The sequence below is a fragment of the Microcaecilia unicolor genome, chromosome 13 (genome assembly GCF_901765095.1).
Source record: "Microcaecilia unicolor chromosome 13, aMicUni1.1, whole genome shotgun sequence".
NCBI classification, from domain to species: domain Eukaryota; kingdom Metazoa; phylum Chordata; class Amphibia; order Gymnophiona; family Siphonopidae; genus Microcaecilia; species Microcaecilia unicolor.
In genome coordinates this window covers 4,849,291-4,876,826 of record NC_044043.1, presented here as the reverse complement: position 1 = coordinate 4,876,826, position 27,536 = coordinate 4,849,291, and the positions used below count along the sequence as shown (strand labels likewise).

General features: G+C 46.7%; 1 protein-coding gene across 6 annotated transcripts in view; it reads left to right on the top strand.

The window, feature by feature from the left end:
• The window catches only part of PAFAH1B1 (platelet activating factor acetylhydrolase 1b regulatory subunit 1), a 137,094-nt gene that overhangs the window by 87,090 nt on the left and 22,468 nt on the right, over positions 1-27,536 (top strand). For all 6 annotated transcript variants that reach the window (XM_030185587.1, XM_030185586.1, XM_030185582.1 and 3 more), the window contains exons 7-8: positions 2,701-2,803; positions 18,930-19,158. In XM_030185587.1, the coding sequence (XP_030041447.1) occupies positions 2,701-2,803; positions 18,930-19,158 (332 nt within the window). The remainder of the gene's footprint in view (positions 1-2,700; positions 2,804-18,929; positions 19,159-27,536) is intronic.

Here is a 27,536-nt window from a genome sequence, read left to right as displayed (position 1 = left end):
ATTCGGGTATGCTCTTCCTATATAATAATTACCACCTCCAACGTTCTATGCGTCTGGCTGCCTGTGTCCGTGACTTTCTTCAGACTTGGTCTGCTAGGCTCCGAAGCCCTGGCTGATGTCACTGGACCTATTATGACAAGAACCTGGGGGGGGGGACCTCACAGCTGATCTACTGTCCCCCCCCCCCCCCCCCCCCCCCCAAAAAAAAAAAAAACTGGCAGGCGCATATTTGACAGAAAAAAAAACAGAAAACGCTCGAGACTGTCTGACGGCACTGACACACTGAGCAGCCTCCCTCCAGAGTTACCGGTGTGCAGGGCATTGCGCTGAAGTACGGAATAACAGTAAGGAGGGAGGGGACGCAAGCTAACTTTTAATGCCTGTACCCCAGGGTCCCCCCTCCCTCCCAATTCCAGGATCGTCGTCCCTCCCTTCCAGTTCCAGGCCCCCTCCTTCCGATTTTGAAAAGTCATCTTCACTTACCCTGTCGGGGTTACGGTGGCTGGCAGCAGCAATACATCGCGTGCAGGCTCAGCCCTTCTGTCTCAGTTCTGGTCCCACCCTTGCGGAAACAGGAAATGAGGGCGGGACCAGAGCTGAGAGAGACAGAAGGGCAAAGCCTGCACGCTTTGTACCACTGCTGCCGGCCGCCGTAACCCCGACGGGGTAAGTGAAGGTGAGTTTTCAAAAATGGAGGGAGGGAGCCTGCAACAGGAAGGGAGGGACGACGATCCTGGAACTCGGAGGGAGGGGGAACCCTGGAACTGGGAGTGAGGGAGGGTGGACCCTGGAACTGGGAGGGACGGAGGGGGGACGGCGGCCCTGGAACTCGGAGAGGGAGGGACAGCCCTGGAACTCAGAGAGGGAGGGACGGCTCTGGAACTTAGAGAGGGAGGGATGGCCCTGGAACTCGGAGGGAGGGGGGATGGAAAGGAGAGAGAGAGGGGAGGGAGGGCCTGGAACTCGGAGGGAGGGAGGTGGGCCTGGAGCTAGGAGGGAGGGCAAAGGAAAGAGGAGGATTGCTGTACCACAATGGATGGAGGGGGCAGGGGAGAGATGCTGCACATGGATGGATGGAGGGGACAGAGCATAATTGGTGCACACATACTACACTCTCTCACTCACACACAGACACACACATTCTGCCTCTCTCTCGCTCTCTCTCTCTCTGACACATACTCATTCACTCTCTCACACATACTCTCTGTCACACATACTCTCTCCTAACAGGTCCCTTAAAAACATAATTGCCATTAGAGGACAACCTTGCTAGCTGTCAGGGTTCTCGCGGAACCACTGGGTTAGTTAGCCCTTGGACCACTGCCGAGGAGTGGCAGCGGCAGGAGAATCACCCAAACACAAGACAAGGCAGAACAGACGTACCGACAAACCCAGGACTGGAATTACCAGATGAAAACTGCAGCTGAGGCAACGCAAGCTGGAGCAAGCAGGACAGGAAATCAGTCAAACTTCACCTGCGCTTGACCGCCGTTCCCTAGGAGTTGAGCCCCCAGGTGCAGGCGGCCGGCAGGACTAAGAGACCGAGGAGGAAGTCAGAACTGCAGGGTTCAGCAGCCGGCCAGCAAACAGCAGAACACTCCAGAAACCAAACCGGGGTCCCAGACAGCAGCAAGCAGAAAAATATTCCAGGAACCAGACAGGGTCAAAGGCAAGCAGCAAGCAGTAGAATACTCCAGAAACCAGACAGGGTCAAAGCCAGGATAAGAGTAACACACGGTAGCACTGCAACAACACTCACCGACGAGAAACTCATCAGACGACCTCTGTTGCAAGGCAAACTAGAAAGCTTCCCAGGTGATTAATAAAGGCAACATACAAGGTAGTTCACCAGGTATGGGTACTGCTTAGTTCCAAAAAACTGCAAAAACAATCTGCAAGGCTGGAAGATCCGGACCGGAATATCTTCTGGAACATGGGAAACAGCAAGCAAGTCAGTCCATAGCAGCCACCAGGTCTAACCACCGGGGGGGCGAGGTGACTGAGAGCAAGAAACATGGGCACAACCGTGACACTAGCGCCCGTTTCATTTCTTTCAGAAACAGGCCTTTTTTTACTAGTATTTAATAAAGCCTTCCCGGGTTTGAAGTGGGCTCAGTTGAAACTGGTTGGCTACCTGCTTAATGCTGCTAAACTGACCAGTGTGACATGTTGGAATCAGGTCAAACTGCCCCCTTTGCATATCTGGAGAACTAAACTGAGTTATATTTATAGGATGCAGCAGCTCACGGCTGAGGCATAATTGTATGCCCATATGGAAGAAAATGTGGGGTCCTTCAAAGAATTTTCCTTTATCTTAAGGTCAAACAGATGTACCCATTTGGGGGGGGGGGGGGGGGGGGGGGGGGGGGGGAGAGATACTGTAGAGAATAGTTTTGCATTTTGGGTGGGGGGGGGGGTTATTGAAAAAAATATTCTAAAATCTGTGAAGTATTTGTTACGCCTGGGGCTTCTTTTCGTGAGCACTGTTACTTATACTTGTTGTTAAGTGATATTTGTTAATTGTTATTGAACAGTTTATTGCCTTTTTGAAAGCGTTCAATAAAACCTAATTGAAATAAAACTTCATGTGGGAAGATGTCCACACATGCAAGAGTATGCAGTGTTGAGCCATTTGTGCCCTGTAAGCATGGAATTTGGGAATACATGAAAATGAAACTTTTTCTCCTGTCCTCTTTTTAGGTCATGATCACAATGTGTCCTCAGTAGCCATCATGCCCAATGGAGATCATATAGTTTCTGCCTCAAGGGATAAAACCATAAAAATGTGGGAAGTGCAGACTGGGTAAGTGTTTCAAGTTTAATTGAAAGCTGTTAACATTAAAGGTATTGAAAATACATTTATTTTGAATATCATTCTTCTTGCCAGTGGTAAATCTAGAGCGCCCTCTGCTGAGTTCCAGTACATTGCTTTTCTTTTTTTATTCTATTCAAATTTATTTTGGTATCCATTCTATATATCATTTGCATTTAATAATGAAATAGTTTGCCAATAAATGACTGTCTCTGACCTATAGATGTTAAACAAGTCCAGTTTAGTTTGTGACAGAGCCAAGTAACATGTGGAGGGAATGAAGGATGGGCTTGTGGTTTGGCTGACAAGTATCCTGATATTTCTGGCTTGTGTGCCAAAATGAGTTAATGTTGCTTTTTCCACAGTGCAAATCCTTAAAATCTTTTCCATTGTATGTTGAGTGACATTTAAAAAAGCACCAAAAAATGGCAGAATAGTTCCTGGTGAGAAAGATGCAATATAGTGTTGTCAGAAAGTTAAATAACCAAACTGAAAAACAAGTCCAGTTTAGTTTGTGACAGAGTCAAGTAACAAGTGGAGGGAAATGAAGGTGGTAAGGAATTTCCACGATAGGCTTGTGGGTGTGGCTGACACGCATGCTGATATCTCTAGGTTATGTGTGCCAAAATAAGTTAAATGTTGAGGAAGTGACGTCAGCGATCAGAGATGGCCGCTTGAAAGTGGAGCTCGGCTGAAGCTAGAGCTATTAAGTGGCTTACCCCTCAAAATAAGCAGAAGGTTGACAACATGGAGGTGGAAGTGCAGAGCTTATAGGCGGCACTCAAAAAAGAGAAACAACTGAGAATAGACTTGGAGACACAGATGGAAGATCTGGAAAACAGGTCTCGCCGCTGCAACTTGCGCTTCAAAAGGGATACCTGAAGAAGACCAGTTTAAGTACTCGATTAAAGTAGTGCAAGAACTGTGTGTATTTCTTCTGGGGCCAGATAATGGAGGTGAACAACAGAACTTGACCAGAGTTAAAGTGAACAGAGCACGCCGGAGCTTAGGCCCACAGAGAGGAGACCAGCCTAGAGATATCATTGCCTGCTTCCACGACTACAGGATTAAAGAAGAAGTATGGAGAAAAGCTAGAAAAATGGGAGACTGTACCTGGAATAATTGTAAACCTATGGTTTTTCAGGATCTAGCTAGCAAGACACTACAGAAAAGAAGAGAGTTCAAAGAGATCACGCAGTATTTGCAAAAGGCTGGCTTGAGATACCGTTGGCTATACCCGTTTGGAATACAAATTATTTAATTATTACATTTGTATCCCGCACTTTCCCACTAAAAGCAGGCTCAATGCGACTTACATAGTAATAGGTAACACAGAATTTTGTTATGTAAAGTAGGAAATTAAGTATAACACAGTAATAGGATGGATGGGTAGATAGAGATAGGTGATAGAGAGGAAGGTAAGGTGGGAGATAGAGTCAGGGTCAATGTCATTTTCTCTTTGGTATATGTAAGGTAGATGGGTTCATAAGATTAATCTGGGTCCTTTGGGTAGGCTTGTTTGAATAAATGGGTTTTTAGTGTTTTCCTGAACGGTAGGTGGTCATGGATTGCTTAGATAGGTCTAGGGAGAGCGTTCCAGAGTTGGCTGCCCAGGAAGGAAAAATTGGATCTATAATAAGTTTTGTACTTGAGACCTTTACAGTTGGGGTAGTGCAGGTTGAGGTACTTTCGCGAGGATACAGACATGTTTCTTGCTGGGAGGTCGATCAGATTCTCCGTGTATTATCTTGTGGATTAAAGTCTGGGTTTTGAAGTTGATACGTTCTTTGATTGGGAGCCAGTGTAATCTTGCACGGAGAGGAGTTGCACTCTCAAAACGTGATTTGCCAAAGATGTCTCGCTGCTGTATTCTGGGCAGTCTGAAGTTTTTTCAGGATGTGGGCTTTGCAGCCTAAGAAAATACTGTTGCAGTAATCAGCATGGGTAAGTACTGTGGATTGCACTAAATTCTGGAATGTTTTCTGAGGTAGATATGGTTTTACGCGTTTCAATATCCACATCATTGTGAACATTTTCTTTGTGGTGGATGTGGCGTGATTTTTGAGGGAGAGGTTTTTTTTAATTTTTTTATTTGTGGCATTTATACCCCGCTCTTTCCCGCTCGATAGTGCGGCTTACAAAGTGTGATACAAAGTATCACAGAGATAATACAAAGTATGGAACAAGTATAACAGAGATGACATAATTGCATAGAGTAGGACATTAGTAAGAGATATGGGGAAAGGATTGGAGTATGGGTAATACTAGTGGTGTGGAATTAGGTTTGAGAGTTAGGATGGGTCATTTGGATAGGCTTGTTTGAAGAGGTAAGTCTTCAGCAGTTTTCGGAAGGGTATGTTCAGTGGTTTTTCGGATGTCGAGGTATGGCGTTCCAGAGTTGGCTGCCTATGACAGAGAAGTTGGATGCATAGTAAGTTTTGTATTTGAGGCCTTTGCAGCTAGGAAGATGAAGATTGAGATATGTTCGGGAAGATTTGGACCAGTTCCTGGCTGGAAGATCGATCAGGTCGGACATGTAGCTTGGAGATTTGCCATTGAGGATCTTGTGGATCATTGTGTGGGCGTTGAAGTTTGTGTTCCTTGATAGGGAGCCAAAGAAGTTTTTTCCGTAGTGGTGTTGCGCTTTCGAATCGTGATTTGCCAAAGATGAGTCTCGCTGCTGTGTTTTGGGCGGTTTGAACCTTTTTTAGGATTTGAGCTTTGCATCCAACGTAGATACTGTTGCAGTAGTCAGCGTGGGTGAGTACTGTGAATTGTACCAGGTTGCGGAATGTTTTTTGGGGGAGGAATGGTTTTACTCTTTTCAATACCCACATCATGTTGAACATCTTCTTCGTCATGGCTTTTGCATGAGTTTCTAGAGTTAGATGGTTGTCTAATGTTACTCCTAGGATTTTCAAGTTGTCGGATATTGGAATTGTAACGTTGGGGGTGATTAGGGTGGTTGGGAGTAGAGTGGAGTGTCTTGAAGAGAGGATTATGCATTGAGTTTTTTCTTCAGTTTCATTTTGAAGGCATTGGCCCAGGAGGCTAGGATGTTCATGCCAGTGATTACTTTATCAGAGATTTCTGTAAGGTTGGATTGGAAAGGGATGAATATGGTGACGTCAGCATAGATGAAGGGGTTTAGGCCAGCTTTGGATAGGGACTTAGCCAGAGGGATCATCATGAGGTTGAAGAGGATCGGGGATAGAGGCGATCCTTGGGGAACTCCGCATTGTGAGGACCACGCAGATGATATCGATGAGGTTGATTTGACTTGGTAGATTCTGGTGGTGATAAAACTTTTTATCCATTTAATGATGTGGCTGTCTAGTGTCACTCCAAGGATTTTCAGGTTTTCAGAAATGGGGATTGTAGTGCCGGAGGTGGAGAGATTAGATGGGGGGATTGCGGAGTGCTGAGATGAAAGGATTAGGCATTGTGTTTTTTCTTTGTTCAGTTTCATCCTAAAGGCGTTGGCCCAGGAGGTTAAGATGTTCATGCCCATGGATATTCTATCAAGAGGTTTCTGTTAGGTTTGATTTAAAGGGAATGAATATGGTAACGTCATCACCATAAATGAAAGGGTTTAGACCATGTCTGAATAGGGCTTTGGCTAGTGGGATCATCATTAGATTGAAGAGTATTGGTGATAAAGGGGATCCTTGAGGTACTCCGCAGATTGGTGACCAGGGCGGTGAGATATCAGTGGGTGATTTAATTTGATAGGATCTTGAGGTGAAGAATCCTTTTATCCAGTTAATAATGTTACCGCCGATTCCAAGTTTGTCCAGTAGTTTGGTTAGTATGTTGTGATCTACCATGTCAAATGTAGTGGATAAGTCAAATTGTAGAAGGGAGGATGTTGTTTCCAAATGCAATTTCTTGTTTGAATTTGGATATTAGGGTGAGTAGGACAGTTTCTGTGCTGTGGGCTGGATGGAAGCCCGATTGTGACTTATGTAGAATGGAGAATATTTGTATGTAGTCATTGATTTGAGAGGTCACCCTGTTTTCCATCAATTTAATTAGTAGAGGAATGGAGGCGACGGGCCGGTAGTTGGTGACATCGTTCGCTGGTTTCTTAGGATTTTTCGGTATTGGTGTAAGCAGTATCTTGCAATGTTCAGTGGGGAATGAACCTTGCTGTAGCAGAAGGTTTAGATGGGAGGTGAGATCTATGATAAAGCATTCTGGGGCATCTTCCATTAAGTAGTTGGGGCATGGGTCGAGTTGGCAGTGGGATTTGGAAAGTTTGGTGAGTGCCACAGAGACTTCTTTCGTGGTAAGGAGGGTGAAGTTTGTCCATGAACGGTCGGCTGGAATTTCGTCTCCATAGGGGTCCAGTTCGTTGAGAGAGGAATCATTGTTAGTATAGTTTTGTGTAATTGTGCTGCAAAGATTGGTGATTTTGTCATAGTAATTTGCTAGCTGGTCAGCCGATGGGCAGTTTGTGGAGGATGATGTGACTGGGTTGGTGTTAAGAAGATTGTTTATGATTTGGTATTGTTTTTTTATGTCTTTGCCGCTGGTTAGAATTGTTTGTGTGTAGTAGGATCTTTTTGCTCGTTTGATGGCATTTTTGTATTTCCTGTGTGACTGTTTCCATGTATTGTAGGTGGTTGTATCTCTAAATTTGTTCCATGCCTTTTCTAGTTTCCTGGTTTGTGATTTTAGGGTTTTTAGTAGGTCATTGAACCATGGTACAAGGTTGCATCTGTGTAGGTTTTTTTTACGTAATGGGGCTATTTCATCTAGTATAGTTTTGCATCTGTTGTCCCATTCAGTGAGGAAAGTGGTATGAGTTAGGTTGCCAAAACCTTTCCTTGTCGAGCCGTTCTCTAGTGATGATTGTCATTGGGTCTTGTTTAATAAGCTGACCTTTTTTCTGCCATTGTAGGGATAGTGTTGCTTTGTGATGGTCTGACCAGGGGGTGGCAGACCAGTTATTATCAGAGATGTGGACGTTCTGGTTTGTGGAGAATTTGTAAGAGATGATGTCTAGTGAGTGACCTTTGTTGTAGGTAGGTTGTATAGGAGGGAGGTCAAGGTCACAGAGATGACGTCCTTTGAATTCTTGAGTGTGGGTATTGTTGGGGTCCTCTAGGTGTAGGTTCAGGTCCCCAATCAGTAGTACAAATCGCAGTGGGGGGGGGACAAGACTCGAAGACTTCAATCACCTGAGGGAGCCTGGACTATGCTGAGAGACATGGGTTGCTCGGATCTTCCAAGCGAGGCGGATAAAAGGCAACCTCAGAAGGAGGGCTTGACCCCTAGGGAGCGCTCTGGATGGCAAAGAGCGGGAAGAGACAGGAGAGGATCACCGTCGAAAGTGACCTGATATGGACTTTGAGAGGGTAGACTTGCATACCCTATCAATCTCAAAACACTGCATGAGGGCTGTAATTATTAGGGAAATATGCGCCCAGAGGACAATGGGTTAATGTTTGAGTGGGACGGTAAGATGGTAACTAAGGGAGGAGGGGTGTGATCACGGGAGGGCTGGATTGCATGAGCGGGTCTCTGGCAGGGGCTCGCTTCCTCAGGGATATAACTGGCTGGAAGGGACAAAGGCCGGTTGAAGGGGTCGATAACGGGGGGAGGGGAGAGAAAGGAGAGGGAAGGGATGGATGGAGGGGGGAGGGAGGGTTGCAGATAGGGGTCTGGAATGTTAATGGCTTAAATAACCCAGGGAAACAGAGTATTGTTCAGGAATTACGTAGAATGAACTGGGATTTGATAATGCTATAGGATACTCACATAAGGAAAGTGGGAGGAATCCTTAATTACATATAAGGGGTTAGGGAAAGCTGGATGCTTTTGTGCATGTCTCACTGAACCAATTCTATTGTCTTGCTGCATGCTGAATGGCTCCCTGAGTTAACATGCTGGTTATTTTATGTAGTACATGCAGGGTAAATCACAGAACCTATTTATCACTGAAGTGTTTAACGACTTTAAAGTTTTCAATGCTTTTTTAGGTCTTTTTAAGCACCTCATTACATTTATAATGAATTGTAGGACTGTAAATTGTTAGTATACTGAATTGTAATATACTAAATTGTAATATATTGAACTGAACGTCGGATTACAAGTGCGCACACGGAACTGAACTGCACAATCGACTGTAAATTCCAATCAATCAACACTACACTGCTGAACTCTAACGTACATCCGCTCCTGCCGCACCACACATACTAAACCAACATGAACACCAACAAATTACTCCTAATCATTTACTGTCTTTCCTTAATCCACCATGCACTGACAACCCCTCTCACAGACAACAATTTACCCACAACACATAAACCATGCGCACAACCCAAGAACAAAACACACCCACACAAAAAATAATAAAAAAAATGGAACGGAAAACCTACCAACTACGGACACAATCAACAGGAAGTAAAGAAGGGACAAACAAACTTAAATATCAAGAGGATAGACAACTAATAAAAATTATGACAGCCTCGACCCCAACTGAACCCTACCAACTAATACAAATGGGATACATAAATGCCAGATCGGTAGTTAACAAAACTACGACAATATCCGACTGGATCACAACAGACAATCTCGATTTCTTAATTAGCGAAACTTGGATCCATGACCTCAAAGATCCCATAATCTTAGAACTATGCCCTCCAGGGTACAAAATTACCCACTGGACAAGGAACGGAAAAAGAGGAGGAGGCATAGCTATAATCTATAGATCCCAATTCACTGTCACAACAACAGCCAAATCCATACTTCCCCAACTTGAAATAGCTTCAGTTAGAATCAACCACCGGAACCCTACATGACCACCTAAACCGTATCCTGTTTTATAGGCCACCAGGCAATTGGCAAGACTGCCAAACACATTTCATAGATTTTATTTCGAATACATGTGTTTCCATGCAAAATCTCCTTATAGCAGGAGACATCAACCTTCAGCTTGAGGATACAAACCTACCAAATGTATCTGAATGCAAGGACTTCATCCAACTCTGGGAGCTTCATTGGCCAACTATGCAGCCCACCCATATTAAAGGACACTCACTAGACATAATCACACACATTCTCATCAGAACAAAATCTTGAACTAACAGATACAAAATGGACAGCTACTCCATGGTCCAATCACTACAAAGCAAACCTCTCCCTCCACTGGCGAACAAAAGATTCACAACATAAACAAGAACAACGTACCTACACCACGAGAGGCAAAATAGACCCGCTAATATTCTGGCAACAATTCTATAATAACGAATGGTCAACACCTACAGACTCACCCCAATTTCTTCAGGAATGGGACAACAGATGCAAAGTCATATTAGACAATATAGCACCAATCCAAACCAGAACCTCACACAGAAAAAACTCAATACCATGGTTTAGCGAAGAATTGAAAACACAAGTCAGAAGACTAGAGTGAGCATGGAATAAGAAAAAAGATGAGACTGCACTCAACAACTGGAAACAACTACAAAGAAAATACAAATACACCATCAGACAAACTAAAAGATCATACTACAAAACCAAAATTGGACCAGACTACAAGGACACACACACAAACTATTCCAGCTCGTAAACAAACTATTAAATACCACACCGGTTACATCTAACAACATAGACACCCCATCAGCAAACAATCTTGCCAACTACTTCAAGGAAAAAATTACAAAGCTACGACTCATGATACCTATCAACACACCTGATTATTCAAACCTCCTTGAATGTTTAGACCCAATACCTGGAGAACACCCAGCAGACCGATCATGGACCAACTTTGACATACTCTCGATCGACAACATGTCCCAATCGCTCGGAAGATACGCCACATCGCAATGCAAATTGGACATCTGCCCCAATAACCTTATAAGATCTGCCCCTCAACTACACAAAGCAGACCTCAGAGGCACCTGAATTACATGCTACAAAATGGGCTCTTCCCAAAGGATAAAGGAAACATTCTACTTACCCCTTTACCAAAAGATGCAAAGAAAAGTACAAATGACTTAACCAACTACCGCCCAGTGGCATCTATTCCACTGATAACCAAACTTATGGAAGGCGCAGTGACGAAAACAGCTCACTAACTACCTAAACAAACATGCAATTCTTCATGAATCTCAGGATTTCGGTCGAATCACAGCACTGAAACAGTACTAGTGACTTTAATGAATAAATTTAAACAAACAATTGCAACTGGCAACAACATACTTTTCTTACAATTCGACATGTCCAGTGCCTTCAACATGGTCAACCATGAAATATTACTACATATCCTAGAATACTTTGGAGTTGGAGGAAACGTTCTTAATTGGTTCAGAGGATTCCTGACCACAAGGACATACCAAGTAACAGTTAACTCGACTATATCAGCCCCATGGACACCTGAATGTGGAGTCCCCCAAGGATCCCCTCTCTCGCCAACCCTCTTCAACCTAATGATACCCCTAGCCAAGTTACTAGCCAATCAAAACCTCAATCCATACATATATGCAGACGATGTTACGATCTACATCCTGTTCAAATATGATCTAAAGGAAATCACCAAGAAGATTATCCAAAGCTTCCAAATCATGCACTCCTGGGCGGACGCATTTCAGCTAAAACTCAACGCAGAAAAAAACACAATGTCTTATACTCACCTCACAACATAACACTAGTAAGTTCTCTACCATCACCACACCAAACGTTTCCCTCCCCATCTCAAACACTCTGAAAATTCTGGGAGTTACCATTGATCGAAATCTTACACTCGACTGTCACGTGAAGAATATAACCAAGAAGATGTTCCACTCCATGTGGAAAATCAAAAGAGTAAAACCTTTCTTCCCAAGATCCATTTTTCGCAACCTGTTACAGTCACTGGTATTAAGTCACCTAGACTATTGTAACACACTCTTTGCCGGCTACAAAGAACAGACTGTCAAACTCCAAACAGCTCAGAATACTGCAGCCAGACTCATATTTGGAAAAACAAAATATGAAAGTGCAAAACCCCTAAGAAAAAAACTACACTGGCTCCTACTTAAAGAACGTACCATGTTCAAGATCTGCACGATTGTTCATAAAATTATCTATGGAGCTGCCCCGTCCTACATGCTAGACCTTGTAGACCTCCCTCCCAGAAATGCTAAAAAATCTGCCCACACATTTCTTAATCTACACTTCCCCAGCTGCAGAGGAGTAAAATACAAATTAACACATGCGACCAGCTTTTCCTACACGAGCACGCAGCTGTGGAATGCACTACCAACTAGCTTGAAAACAATTAACGAAATAACTAACTTTCGCAAATCTCTGAAAACATACCTCTTCAACAAAGCCTGCCCCAAGAATCCATAGCGTAATTATAACACTTCACCACTCCAACCTTCCCTGAAACTCTTCTATATAAATAATTCTCACCTCCAATTCTGAAGCTCACAGTGTGGCAGGGAAACACTGAAGCCCTGCACTGTTGTAGCCTCTCAGCACCACTCACTCTGACTCTCACTCATACACACGCCTCAGCTACGCCCCATCCCGACATAATTCGCAACCCCAACGTTCGAATGATGCCCCCAAGCTCCGCCCACGTCCGTTAATGGTTCGTAAGTTCATGGTGGTAAAGCCTCTCTACTCACCATGTCTGTCGGGCACGCCCTTGCGTCGACCGTCATGACGTCACAGCCGAACTGCGTACATGGGAAAAGTATACAACGACAACACTCAAAACTGCAGACGGCTGCCAACATATCCAACATTGTCAGAAAGGCCAGCATCAGAGGAAAACACGGCTTGGAAACAATGCTAACACTCTGCTGGGGGAAGGGACAACAGCCGAGGCCACAAGCTTTAAGGGGGAACGGAACTGCGAGTTACGAGGTGTTGTTGTTGGAATCAGAGGGGAATCTTGGCAGCAACAAGAGCCCGGAGACTCCTTAAGGAGGAACGGAACTGCGAGTTAGGAGGTGGTGGTGTTCGAATCAGAGGGGAATCGGTTCAGTGCCAGAAGACAAATTGCTCTGATTCATGACTGAGCAGGCTGCTCCAAAGTGCAGCCTCAAGGACTGTTTAGAGAACTGAGAAGAACCAAACCCCCTTCTTATTGTGCAATAATCTTTAGCCACGTTCCAAAAACAGAACCACCTCAGCACAAACCTTGCAGGCAGCAGATCACATGACGACCTTTCGTTTTTCTGGACGCTTTTCTCACGCTTCCTCCTTCAAAATGCTTCGTTAGGCAGATCTGAAACCAACTGCCTTCTTAAAGGCATAACACGTGGACGTCATATATCAATATAAAACGAATCTTTCCTCTGCTTCCTAACCCTTCTAATCCCCTCCACACTTCTTATTACAAACACTTGCAGATATTACAGGAAACAGAAAAATAACTTCACACTAGCAAACTTATATTTACACAATTCACTTAAGTTCAGGTTCCAATATTGAAAGTGATTTAAACAGGAAGAAATGGCTCCTGGCCGTTTGAAGTCATTTCTGTGGGCTATTTAGGGTCGCAAAACCTTACAGGGCTACATTCGAAAGAAAATCTTGCTAGCGCCCGTTTCATGGGTCTCAGAAATGGGCCATTTTTACTAGTCTTTATATAACTGCTTGATTAGTTCTCTTTGTTATCTTGTGGAACACCAACTGTATCTTTATCCTTTGTAACACCAAATGTATTCACCCTGGAATGGCAATGCCATAACAGGTTTGTGTAAGCCACATTGAGCCTGCAAATAGGTGGGAAAATGTGGGATGCAAGTGCAATAAATAAATCAATGTTTATGCACCTAATGGAGGGCAGGGGGCCTTTTTTGAGTCATTGAGATCTGACTTAGCACGGTTTGAAGGTACTCAAATAGTTTTGGGATGGGATTTTAATTTTTCGGCAGGTAAGTTGGATCACTCCAAGTGACGGGATAGAGATACACAATATATAAGGGGGAAGTTTTCCCAATTAATGAAAGAACTAGATCTGGTAGATGTCTGGAGGTTACAGCACCTGGGGCAGAAGACTTTCTCGTTCTACTCCCATGCTCAGCGGACCTACACCAGAATAGATGCGATATGGAGTAGTCGCTCCATGTGGGGGGAGGTGCGGGATTCGGGGATTGATAGTATGCACATTTCTGATCATGCACCTGTATGGGTAACAATGAGGGGGGTTGGGTGGATTTCTGAAAAATATAGTATGGAGGCTCAATGAATCATTGCTATATGCGGAGAAAGATTATCAGGAGGTGAGAAATATAATCAAAGGGTATTTAGAATATAATGATAATGGAGAAGTCACAGAAGGGATCCTGTGGGTTGCCCTCAAGACAGTGGTTCAGGGGCATCTCATAAAAAGGGGAGCTCAGCGCAAATGGGAAAGGGCAGTGCATGAGGTGTCTATTAGACAGAATTTGGCTAAGATAGAGGCCGCTCATCAGGAAATGGGGGATGCATTGTCATTTCAGGAGCTACAGAAGTGCAGAGCGGAACTATTCAAAATACAAATGAGAAAGATGGAGTATGCCAGGATGCAACAAAAATTCTTTGAATTCAGCAATAAAGTGGGGAACTTATTGGCTAGGGGGTTAAGGCAAAGGCAGATCAGGAACACAATAACAAAACTCAAGGGTCCTGGGGACAAAGTCGTCCACCAAGATGATGATATTCGAGCCCAATTTGTGCAATACTATAAGACATTAGATACCAAAAGGGCCCGGGTCCCCCAGGGGGCGATAAGAGACTATTTGCAGGATCTGGATTTGAAGAGGGTAACAGAGGCCCAAAGGGTGGATTTAGAAGCAATGATAACAGTGAAAGAGGTAGTAGGGGTCATTAAAGGGCTAAAAGGGGGGAAGGCGCCGGGGTTAGATGGGTTTACTGGGAAGTTTTATGAAATCTTAGGGGATGCTCTAGTGCCTCTTTTGGTGAGGGTGGGAAATGCTTGTTTCGAGGGGAATGGGGTGCCACCGAGCTTGCATGCTGCGGGAATTTCAGTATTATTAAAACCAGGCAAAGACCTGGCAGTATGCGGGTCTTATAGGCCCATATCGCTGTTAAATATTGACATAAAAATTTTGGCTAAGGTTATGGCTGACCGCTTAAGCAAAGTACTGCCTCACCTTATCCATGAAGACCAATCTGGTTTTATAACCAACAGGCAGGTAGCAGATAACATCCGTCGGACCTGAATATTATGTGGGGGGGCCCAGAGAAGGGGGGATTCACTGGCGCTTCTCACTATAGATGCTGAGAAAGCGTTCGACAGGGTGGAATGGGGAATATTTATGGGAGGTGATGAGGGAAATGTGGTTGGAAGGGGCATTTGTGGAGTGGGTGAAGGGGCTGTATGCGGCACCCGTAGCTCGTATTAAAGTTAATGGGGGGTATTCAGATCAGTTTAGTATTCAAAGGGGTACACGCCAAGGCTGCCCACTATCGCCTTTACTATTTGCGATGTCCATTAAACCCCTAGCCCAGAAAATTCGACTTACAAGGGATATAAGGGGGGGTCAGGTTAGGGGGGCACGAACACAAAATCGCACTATTTGCGGATGATATCTTGTTCTTTATTTCTTCCCCACTACTGACGATGCCCAGTTTAGTAAAAGAACTTAAACTGTTTGGACATTTATCAGGATTTTCAGTAAATTATGATAAGTCTGAATTAATGGGCATTACTATCTCAGAGGAGGAAATAGAAAGTGTGCAGGAGGCATTTCCCTTTAGAGTGACAAACACGAGCGTCCGGTACTTGGGTATTTTGATCTCTAAAGATTTAAATAAATTATACCCCCCCCCCCCCCCCCCCCCCATTCAGACAAGTATGGAGAGATTTGCAAAGACAGCAGACAGGGTGGATATCCTGGTGGGGGCGGATAGCGGCGGTAAAAATGAACATCTTGCCAAGGCTGCTATTTTTGTTTCAGACATTACTGATAAATGTCCCTAAGGGAGAGATTCTATGGTTACAATCAGAATTGGGGTGGTTTGTTTGGGAAGGGCGCCAGGCCCGGCTGTCTAGGCAGATCATGTGCAGGACGGTTGAGGAAGGGGGGAGAAGCATGCCAAATATACTGGTATTATTGGGTGGCCCAAATACGGCAAATAGCACTGTGGTGCAAAGTAGAATTCTCCCCAATTTCCAGGTTAGAACAAGTCTTTGTTAGAGAGGGGGCATTGGAGGGGTTGCTATGGGCTTCTCTTCCAAATCCAACCTAGAAGAGTTTAACTTTGAATCCCTTTGTCTCTCATCGTCTGACACTGTGGGGGAATTTGAAATTTAAACTGAGGGGAACAAGGAATAGATCATCGTACACTTGGTTGACTCAAGAGCCAGGGTTCCCTGCAGGGAGGGAAAGTAAGGTATATGGAGATTGGTTTCAAAAGGGGTTGATCCGGTTCCGAGATCTTATCACTGATGGAAGATTGAAGACATTTGCGGAGCTTCAAGAATATTACGGGATCTCGGAGAAGGATGGGTATGCTTATTTACAGGTTAAACATTACATATTGAAGGAACAATGGACAAAGGTGGACCTTATTAGCGTGGAAAGGTTTGAGGACATCTGGGGGGTTATAGATAGGGAAGGGGATTTTGAGGATTTATGGGCATTTAAGAGGGCGGAGGTCAATTGAATTTCAATATATGCTGGCATGGTAGAAGGACATGGACCAGGACCTAACAAATTTGGAATGGAAGAGGGTATGCATGGAGGCCAAGAAAGCCTCGGTGTGTGTGTTGGTTAAAGAAAATGCATATAAGGTAATGAGCAGGTGGTACTATACGCCAGTTAGAATAAAAGCCATGTTCTCAGGGTCCTCTGATAACTGTTGGAGATGTGGGACAGGGAAGGGAACTTTCTTTCATATATGGTGGGAGTGCATCAAGTTGCAGAACTTTTTGGAAGGCAGTAACTGGGGACATGACTAAGGCTTTGGAGGAAGTGTTCCTCTGTGAACCTAAGTGTTGCTTGTTGGGCTGGGGTAATCAGAAGTGGCAGCGCAGGCTTAAAAGGATGGGCCCTAGCGGCTGTGAAGTCCATAATTGCTTTGCATTGGAAAAAGACACTGGGACCGTCAACTCATGATTGGCAGACAAAATTGAGGGTTCTGTCTGCATTAGAACAATTAATGGACAAAAGGCAGGGGAAATATAAGCCCGAAGCTAGGGAGTGGATTCAATTGAAGATACTCCTGGGGGGGGGGGGGGGGGGGGGGGGGGGGGGGGGGCGATACGAGTTGAGGGAGGGAGGGTTGAAGGAAGGGGGGAGGGAAAAATAAAATTGTTTTTGATGGTTTAGAGTTTGTGTAAACTGTAGTGATACTGCAGACGGGGCCTATGGCTTCGTGGTGGAGTGGTTGTGAACTTCTTTGTTTGCTCTTTAATAAATATTATACATTTAAAAAAAATAATAATTTAAATGTTGCTTTTTTCCACCGTGGAAATCCTTCAAATCTTTTCCATTTTATATTGAGTGACATTAAAAAAAAAATCATTTTAAAAACGCACCAAAGAATGGCAGGATACATCTGAGTGAGAGAGATGCAATATAGTGTTGCCAGGAAGTTAAATAACCAAACTAGAAAAATTTATGTCGAGGGAAACTGCTAAATATTGGAGTGGAGGAATAAGCAGGAAACTGTTCTAGCTATAACTTTGTAAATCCAAAGGCCACTACTCCATCCTCATCCTCCTCGACCTATCCGCCGCTTTTGACACTGTCAATCACAACTTACTTCTTGCCACACTGTCCTCATTTGGGTTCCAGGGCTCCGTCCTCTCCTGGTTCTCTTCTTATCTCTCCCACCGCACCTTCAGAGTACATTCTCATGGCTCTTCCTCTACCCCCATCTCACTCTCTGTTGGAGTTCCTCAGGGATCTGTCCTTGGACCCCTTCTTTTTTCAATTTACACCTCTTCCCTAGGCTCCCTGATATCATCTCACGGTTTCCAATACCATCTCTATGCCGACAACACCCAGCTTTATCTGTCCACACCAGACATCACTGCGGAAACCCAGGCCAAGGTATCGGCCTGCTTATCCGACATTGCAGCCTGGATGTCCAGCCGCCACCTGAAACTGAACATGGCCAAGACCGAGCTTATCGTCTTCCCACCCAAACCCATTTCTCCTCTTCCTCCACTCTCTATCTCAGTTGATAACACCCTCATCCTCCCCGTCTCATCTGCCCGCAACCTCGGAGTCATCTTTGACTCCTCCCTCTCCTTCTCTGCGCATATCCAGCAGTTAGCCAAAACCTGTCGCTTCTTCCTCTATAACATTAGCAAAATTCACCCTTTCCTCTCTGAGCACAACACCTGAACTCTCATCCACTCTCTAATTACCTCTCGCCTTGACTAGTGCAACCTACTCCTCACTGGCCTCCCACTTAGCCACCTATCCCCCCTTCAGTCCATTCAGAACTCTGCTGCACGTCTTATCTTCCGCCTGGACCGAAATACTCATATCACCCCTCTCCTCAAGTCACTTCACTGGCTTCCAATTAGGTACCGCATACAGTTCAAGCTTCTACTAACCTACAAATGCACTCGATCTGCAGCCCCTCCCTACCTCTCTACCCTCATCTCCCCCTACGTCCCTACCCCTAACCTCCGCTCTCAAGACAAATCCCTCTTTTCAGTACCCTTCTCCACCAACTCCAGACTCTGCCCTTTCGGTTTCGCCTCACCCCATGCTTGGAATAAACTCCCTGAGACCATTCACCAGGCCCCCTTCCTGCCCATCTTCAAATCCTTACTCAAAGCCCATCTCTTCAATGTTGCCTTCAGCACCTAACCACCATACCTCCATTCAGGAAACCTAGACTGCCCTAACTTGACAGGTCAGCGTCACCCACGTGTGAGAAATATAAAGCCTGCTGTCCTCTGAGAATACCTGCTACAGGTAAGTGTCTTTGCTTTATCTATAGAACAAGAAAATACCAGAGTCTGTTAATTTCTTTCCCAGTCAATATATGCACGTATAGTATTTGACATCTTGGTAGTTCATACTAGAGGGGGAAAGTTAAAAAAAAATTGCTTAAAATTGACAGCTTTATAGTGGGAAGGGTACTGTTCTTCTGACTCAACTCCTGCTTCTATGTGAAAAAATAAATAGTGATGTTTGGGTTTTCTCAGGTATTGTGTAAAGACTTTCACAGGACATAGAGAATGGGTACGCATGGTGCGGCCTAATCAGGATGGTACCCTGATTGCCAGCTGTTCCAATGACCAGACAGTGCGTGTGTGGGTGGCAGCAACCAAGGAATGCAAAGCTGAACTCCGAGAGCACGAGCATGTCGTAGAATGCATTTCCTGGGCTCCTGAGAGCTCGTACTCCAATATATTGGATGCTACAGGATCTGAGGTAATGTTTAGACGCTAAATGCTTTGTTGATTATAAGCCTACATATATTCTCTTTAGGGTTTTGGATTATATGAATCGGAAAACAGTCTGAAGTATTGTAGTGAGGGCTTTACTTGTTAGCCACATGGTTAAAAATCCAGTCAGTTAACTTGATTGTGCATTGCAATAATTTGCACTTCTTATAGAACAGATATTTGAATGATCTTACTATAGTTATGTGTCAGGGTTAATGTAATCCTATATAATAATTTGCACCTCCAACATTCTACGTGTGGATGCCTGGGTTTGTAACATCCATTCCTACTCATTGCCCCACCCTCGCATCAAAACTTAATGACGTCAGAGGGCGGAACAATGAGGGGGAAGGGAACGCTGGAGGTGACATGTCAGGAGGAGAGAATCGTGAGATATCGAGGGGAGGGAGGAAGGACAGAGGAGAGTTTATGGACATGGATGGGATGGGAGGACAGTCATAGGCACCCCGTATAAGAGACTTGGGGAGGCTAAGCCTCCCCAGCCCAACCGTGACCTTCCCCTGGTTGCTGCCCCCCCCCTCCCCCCCCCAAAAAAAAAACACAGGGCTGCCTGGCATTGCAGTCAGGCAGCTCTCGGGCGGTCCCTCTGCTCCTTCCTGCTCTTAGCTCCCCGATCGACAGCCCTCCTCTCTGTTCCTTTCCCCCCCTGCACGTGTTTAACCCTTTTACTTTCAGGCGCAGTGACGGCAGTGAAGAGGACAACACAGCGGGCTCGCTTCTCCCTTCCCTCACACAGTGTCCTGCCTTTTGCGATGATGCATTTCCTGTTTCCGCAGGGCGGGACACTGTGTGAGGGAAGGGAGAAGCTGTGTTGTCCTCTTCACTGCCGTCGCTGCGCGCGCGGGGGGCGGGAGGAGGAACGGAGAGGAGGGCTGTCAGGGAGTTGAGGGAGGGCAGGGAGAATCGCTGGACATGGATGGGAGGGCAGGGGGAGAGAAGAGATGGCTGGAATTGGCGAGGAAGGCAGGGGGAGAAGAGATCGCTAGACATGACAGGAGGGGAGGGCAGGGGAGAGAGGAGAATTGCTGGACATGGATGGATGGTGGAGAGGGCAGGGGAGAATGGAGAGTTGCTGGACATGGATGGATGGAGGAGAGGGCAGGGGAGAATGGAGAGTTGCTGGACATGGATGGATGGAGGGGGGGCAGGGGAGAGAGGAGAATTGCTGGACAAGGATGGATGAATGGGGGCAGGGGAGAGGAAATTTGCTGGATATGGGTGGATGGAGGAGATGGCAGGTGAGAATGGAGAGTTGCTGGACATGGATGGATGGAGGGGAGGGAAGTCAGGAAGGAGATGCACATGGATGGAGGGGAGGGAAGAGAGAGATACTGGACATGAATTGAGGGGAGGGAAGAGAGGAGAAATGCTGAACGTGGATGGAGTCTGCGTACTCTTTATCTTTTAAAAAAAATACTATAAATAAAAATCACAAAAAAAGAAAGATTAAAACAAAAAAAAAACATAGATAAAACAATCCGTATCTCATACCCCTGGAGCATATTACTCATTATACACCCTTCCCAATTATTACTTATCATGACAAGAACATTTCTCCTAACTGTTCCCTTGAAAACATAATTGCCATTACATGGTAAGCTTGCTAGCGCCCGTTTCATTTGTGTGAGAAACAGGCCTGCTTTTTTTTTTTTTACTAGTAATTACATAAATGAGTGTAGATCAGTAATGTAAAGCAACAGAACATTATGATTTAGATTCATTACAGAGCAGCATGCACTTGCAGTCCAGTTACTTCATTAAAACTTTATATAAAACTGACCAGGTGGCTCAGTGACAGTAACAGTACTGTATAGAAGGTTCATAGTTCAGTCAGTGTCTTGTTCCCTGGTTGTTGGAGGGAACTTCTTGGCTTCCAAACAACATATTGTCAATACTCTAACCTAACTAGATATATTCAGGGGACTGGGAGTTTAAGCAGAAGTTACGAAATAGGGGTAAATTCCCTAGGTACCTTCAAATGAAGGTTCCCAAAGTCAGATCCCAGTTGTGATGCCAATAGAGATGAAGCCCAAGAGAGACGGATGAATTTAAAGATTTAGGGAGCCTTTTATTAATGTAAAGGCTTACATCTGGATAATGCTGGGTTTTGTATATTAATTTATGACATTGGGAAATGCATTGGAGGGGATGGTGAAAATGTTATAGGGATGCTTAACTATAATATAAATGTTGGATTACATTTAAAATTTAAATTAACTGGTAAAGGCTGTAGAATAACAATCTGTGCAACCTTACTGACTGAAACTAAAGGCAGTGTGAAACATCTGCTTATCAACATTAAGGTACATAGTCTCAAAAAAGGCCTTAACATGAAGAAGGCAAAGATCCTGACAACAGGTAAAATCAATAGTAGATAATCTCAACCTGCTCAGATCAGTAATGAAAGTCATGAAATCCGATGAATGACCTAGAAAATTTCTTCAAATGTGTTTCTGCATACAAAGATTGGACTTGTTGGAGTGGAGGAGTAGCCTAGTGGTTAGTGCAGTGGACTTTTATCCTGGGGAACTGAGCTTGATTCCCACTGCAGCTCCTTGTGACTCTGGGCAGGTCACTTAACCCTCCATTGCCCCTGGTACAAAATAAGTACCTGAATATATGTAAGCCGCTTTGAATGTAGTTGCAAAAACCTCAGAAAGGTGGTATATCAAGTCCCATTTCCCTTTCCCTTTCAAACTATATGATTTTTAAATTTGGACAGCGAAGAAGCTAGACATGAGGAAAAATCAGTATCTGCAAAGTATGGTGCTGTTAATGAATACTGTGTCTACCATAGACTGCCTAAAAAACAAATCAGTATTGGAAGAAATCAAACCTAAGCTTCCTTAGCGTTCTTCCGGACTGGCCCAGAACGACTGATATGTTGTACACACCTACCAGCAGGTGGAGAAGACCTCTGCTCAGCCCCTGAAAGCCTCAGTATTATCAGTCTGTAGCAGGTGGTGAGCCCCTTGATCTCAGAGATTCTACTTTTTTTTTTCTAATTTATGAAAAAAAAAAGAGAGAGAGATATTGTCTTAAGTGTTTCTTTCTTGCATCTGTGTGCTATTAGGTTGGTTTTGCTGGCAAAAGCTGAGGCCCATGGGGCTTCTCTGGTACCTTGGGGGTACCAAACTCTGGAGGCAGAGTCCCTCCCACGTGCTATCCCCGAGCATTCTCTGAGTGCCCATGGGCCAAGGGTGGATTTAGATCCATTGCTGGCCTCAACCCCTTCGAGGAAAGGGAGTTTGTAGAGCTGCGGGGAGCAGCCACTGTTTAAAAAAAAAAAAAAGTTGAGCTTGGAAACGCTGTTTCTTTCAGCATTGCAATTGTCCTGGTTTTCATGGCTGTCTCCCTGCAGGGTCTTGGGCCCAGGTTGGTTTTCAGGTGCCTGTATCATTATTGTGGAGTAGTTGCGCCGGTGTGCGGAGTCAGCCGGAGCTTCGGAGCTTGCAATCTCAGCTTCAAGGTGTAGGTCTATGGAGTAGTTTCGAGTCTGGGTTTAGGATCATCTTCTCTCAGTATAGCAGGTCAGATTTCGGCAGGAAACTCCTCCATTTTGAATGCACCAGTCACAGCAGGGGAGTGGCTCTCGCAGCAGACTGCTGCTTCTGCGTCAGACCCTTCTGAACTGCAGGGAGGACTCCCCAAGGGGGGATTTCCTCCAGAATTTGTCTAGCGATATACAAGGTTTTTGTGCTCAAGCAATCCAAACCTCTGTCGGAGGTGCATCCGGGACCTTCCAGAGGTGCTCCCTTGGGTTCCAAACATCCAAATACAGTATGGAAAGAGGAGCAGGAGGAAGCTCCCGTGGAGTTTGATTTGGGGGATCTGGAGGAACAGCCTTTAGGAGACAGTGCAATGAGCAAGCTTTTCCATGTTTAGACTTAATCTGGTGCAGCCCAGGATAAGGAATTGCTTAAGCCCCCCCCCCCCCCCCCCCCCCCCCCCCCCCCGGTAGTGGATGCTGTGGTCTCTGCAGTTACTAAGAAGACGACAGTGCCTGTAGACAGGCATGGCCATCAATGACCCTCAGGACCGCCGTGTGGAGACGCTTTTGAAGCATTGATTCAATGTTTCAGCTTTGGTGGTACAAGCAGCCATCTGTAGAGGTTTGGTGGACAGTGTGCTTTATATAGTGTGAGAGGGTGTTAGATAGGGTCTTGGATGATTTTTCCATGGTGGAACAGGAAGTAGCTAGATTTAAATGGCATCAGTCTTCTTGTCCAACGCGCTTTGATATGCTTTGGGCATCTGCTAAGTCTGTTTTAAGTGTGGCAGCTTGTTCTCTCTGGCTTTGTGGTTGGTCTGCGGATGCAGCTTCTAAGTCCAAGCTCAGTAAATTTCCCTTTCGAGGATCTTTGGAGATGAGTTGGATAAGTTGGTCAAGAGTCTAGGCGAGTCTAAGGTTTGGTAGAGGATGTGGCAGTGATTCGAGGTGTGCTGGCTTTCAGAAGTCACGTTGCTTCCTGCGTGCTCAGTCGTTTCTTGGAGGCAGACATGGTGGCTGGGACGGTGGTATAAGGCCCGGGGCTACTCTTCCTAATGAAAATGTCAGGGCCCATCCTTTATTTATGGTAGGTGCTTGGTTGAAAGATTTTTCTCCGAGGACAAGCAGGCTGCTTGTTCTCACTGATGGGTGACGTCCTCGGCAGCCCCTCCAATTGGAAAACTTCACTAGCAAAGGCCTTTGCTAGCTCTTGCGCGCCCATGCGCACCGCGCATGCGCGGCCGTCTTCCCGCCCAAACCGGCTCGTGTTCGTCAGTCTTCTTTTGTCCGTGCTCGGGACAGTCGTGTTTTGCCGCCATTTCGTACCCCTCAAGTTGACTCTCGCGCGTCTTCGCGATTTTTGCTAAAAAAAAAAGAGACATTTCGGTCTTTGTCCCTTCCCGTGTGTCCAGTTTTTTCCCCCAGCGTACGTTTCCTTTCGCTTTCGGGATCGGCCTTTTTGGCCTCGATACGGGTTTTCTCTCCCTTATTTTTGGTGCCTTTCATCATCGTGAATTTTGATTTCGCCGGCGTGATTTTTCCGCCCATGTCATCGAAGTCTCCCAGCGGCTTCAAAAAGTGCACCCAGTGCGCCCGGGTAATCTCGCTCACTGATAGGCACGCTTCGTGTCTTCAGTGTCTGGAGGCTGGGCACCGCCCGCAGGCCTGCAGTCTTTGCGCTCTTTTACAAGAGGACTCAGGTAGCGAGATTGGCCCAGTGGAACGTGTTGTTCTCGGGCTCTTCGACGACAACAGCACAGGACGCATCGAGTGCATCGACGTCGACAGCATCGAAGTCTTCGACCACGGCATCGACGGCATCGAGGCTTCGACCCTCTGCATCGTCGGTACCGAGACATCGGAAGGCTGCGTTGACGTCGGTGGTACCGGGACCTCCGCTCTTGCTGATGTCGTCGGACGGTGGTGCTTCGACTGGAGTGCAGGTGAAGGCTGTCCATTCCCCTGCTGGTGGCGGTGAGCCTTCGGGTGGGTCTCCTCCCGCCCTGAGGTCTCCTGCGGTACAGCCCCCCCGAGACCGACCTTCTTCGGCCTCGGCCCCGAGGAAGAGACGGTTGGATTCTACGTCCTCCTTGTCGGTACCGGGAAGCTCCGGTGACATGCTTCGCTTGAAGAAATCAAAGAAGCATCGACACCGGTCTCCTTCCCGCCTCGGTACCGAGAGCTCTGGGCCGCCGAGGGAGTCGGCACCGGCACTGGGAGGACCGCTCACCCTCTGTTCAGGAGGTGTCTATGCGCTCCACCTTGGACAGCCCGGAACCGCCTCCACGCCCGGAACAGATTCTGACCTCGACGCCTGCATCGGCTTCCCAGTCTTTTTCCACAGCAGCTCTGCAGGAGAGTCTCCGGGCCGTTATTCCAGAGATTCTGGGAGAGCTGTTGCGCCCTTCTCCACCAGTACCGTCGAGCGAGGCGACGGCTGGCCCTTTGCCCGGGGTGAGGTCTCCGGCTTCGGTACCGGCTGCAGCCGCCTCCCAGGAAGACTCCCCGACAATGTCGGTGGAGGGAGCTTCGCCGGTGCTGGCGAGGGAGTCTACCTCTCGGCGCTCCCACTGTGGCCGTGTTTCCACGGAGTCGAGTCGGGCACAGGTTCATGAACTTGTCTGATACCGATGGTGAGGCCTCGTGGGAGGAGGAGGACATCAGATATTTCTCTGACGAGGAGTCTGATGGCCTTCCTTCTGATCCCACTCCCTCCCCTGAAAGGCAGCTTTCTCCTCCCGAGAGTCTGTCTTTCGCGGCCTTTGTCCGGGAGATGTCTACGGCCATCCCCTTCCCGGTGGTCGTGGAGGATGAGCCCAGGGCTGAGATGTTTGAGCTCTTGGACTATCCTTCTCCACCTAAGGAAGCGTCCACAGTACCCATGCATCATGTCCTAAAAAAGACATTGCTGGCGAACTGGACCAAGCCTCTAACTAATCCCCACATTCCCAAGAAGATCGAATCCCAGTACCGGATCCATGGGGACCCAGAGCTGATGCGCACTCAGTTGCCTCACGACTCTGGTGTGGTGGATCTGGCCCTAAAGAAGGCTAAGCGTTCTAGGGAGCATGCTTTGGCGCCCCCGGGCAAGGACTCTAGAACCTTAGACTCCTTTGGGAGGAAGGCCTACCATTCTTCTATGCTCGTGGCCAAGATTCAGTCCTACCAGCTCTACACGAGCATCCACATGCAGAACCATGTGCGGCAGTTGGCGGGCTTGGTGGACAAGCTCCCTTCTGAGCAAGCCAAGCCGTTTCAGGAGGTGGTCAGGCAGCTGAAGGCGTGCAGAAAATTCCTGGCCAGAGGGGTATATGATACCTTTGATGTTGCGTCCAGGGCCGCTGCTCAAGGTGTGGTGATGCGCAAACTCTCATGGCTGCGTGCCTCCGACCTGGAGAATAGAATCCAGCAGCGGATTGCGGACTCCCCTTGCCGAGCGGACAACATTTTTGGAAAAAAAGTCGAACAGGTGGTAGAACAGCTCCACCAGCGGGATAACGCTTTCGACAAGTTCTCCCGCTGGCAGCCTTCAGCATCTACCTCTTCAGGTAGACGTTTTTTATGGGGGGAATGAGGGCTGTTCCGTACTCTTCTGGTAAGCGTAGGTACAATCCTCCCTCTCGACAGCCTGCGGCCCAGGCTTAAGCCCCAGCGTGCTCGCTCTCGTCAGCAGCGTGCGCCTCAGCAAGGCCCCACGGCTCCCCAGCAAAAGCAGGGGGGCAAGCTTTTGACTGGCTCCAGCAGAGCATAGCCGATGTCAAAGTGTCCGTGCCGGACGATCTGCCAGTCGGGGGGAGGTTGAAAGTTTTTCACCAAAGGTGGCCTCTCATAACATCCGACCAGTGGGTTCTCCAAATAGTCCGGCAAGGATACACCCTCAATTTGGCCGCCATGCCTCCAAATTGTCCACTGGGAGCTCAGTCCTTCAGCTTCCAGCACAAGCAGGTACTTGCAGAGGAACTCTCCGCCCTTCTCAGCGCCAATGCGGTCGAGCCCGTGCCACCGGGGCAAGAAGGGCTGGGATTCTATTCCAGGTACTTCCTTGTGGAAAAGAAAACAGGGGGGATGCGTCCCATCCTAGACCTAAGGGCCCTGAACAAATATCTGGTCAAGGAAAAGTTCAGGATGCTTTCCCTGGGCACCCTTCTTCCCATGATTCAGCAAAACGATTGGCTATGCTCTCTGGACTTAAAGGATGCTTATACACACATCCCGATGCTGCCAGCTCACAGACAGTATCTTCGATTTCGTCTGGGATCACGTCACTTCCAGTACTGTGTGCTACCCTTTGGGCTCGCCTCTGCGCCCAGAGTGTTCACGAAGTGCCTAGCTGTGGTAGCAGCAGCGCTTCGCAGGCTCGGAGTGCACATGTTCCCTTATCTCGACGATTGGCTGGTGAAGAACACTTCCGAGGCAGGAGCTCTACAGTCCATGCAGATGACTATTCGACTCCTGGAGCTACTAGGGTTTGTGATAAATACTAGGGTTTGTGATAAATTACCCAAAGTCCCACCTTCTCCCAGTACAGAGACTCGAATTCATAGGAGCTCTGCTGGATTCTCGGACGGCTCGTGCCTATCTCCCGGAGACAAGGGCCAACAATCTGCTGTCCCTCGTCTCCCGGGTACGAGCGTCCCACCAGATCACAGCTCGGCAGATGTTGAGATTGCTTGGCCACATGGCCTCCACAGTCCATGTGACTCCCATGGCTCGTCTTCACATGCGATCTGCTCAATGGACCCTAGCTTCCCAGTGGTTTCAGGCTGCTGGGGATTTAGAGGACGTGATCCACCTGTCCACGAGTTTTCTCAAATCCCTTTGCTGGTGGACGATTTGGGCCAATTTGACTCTGG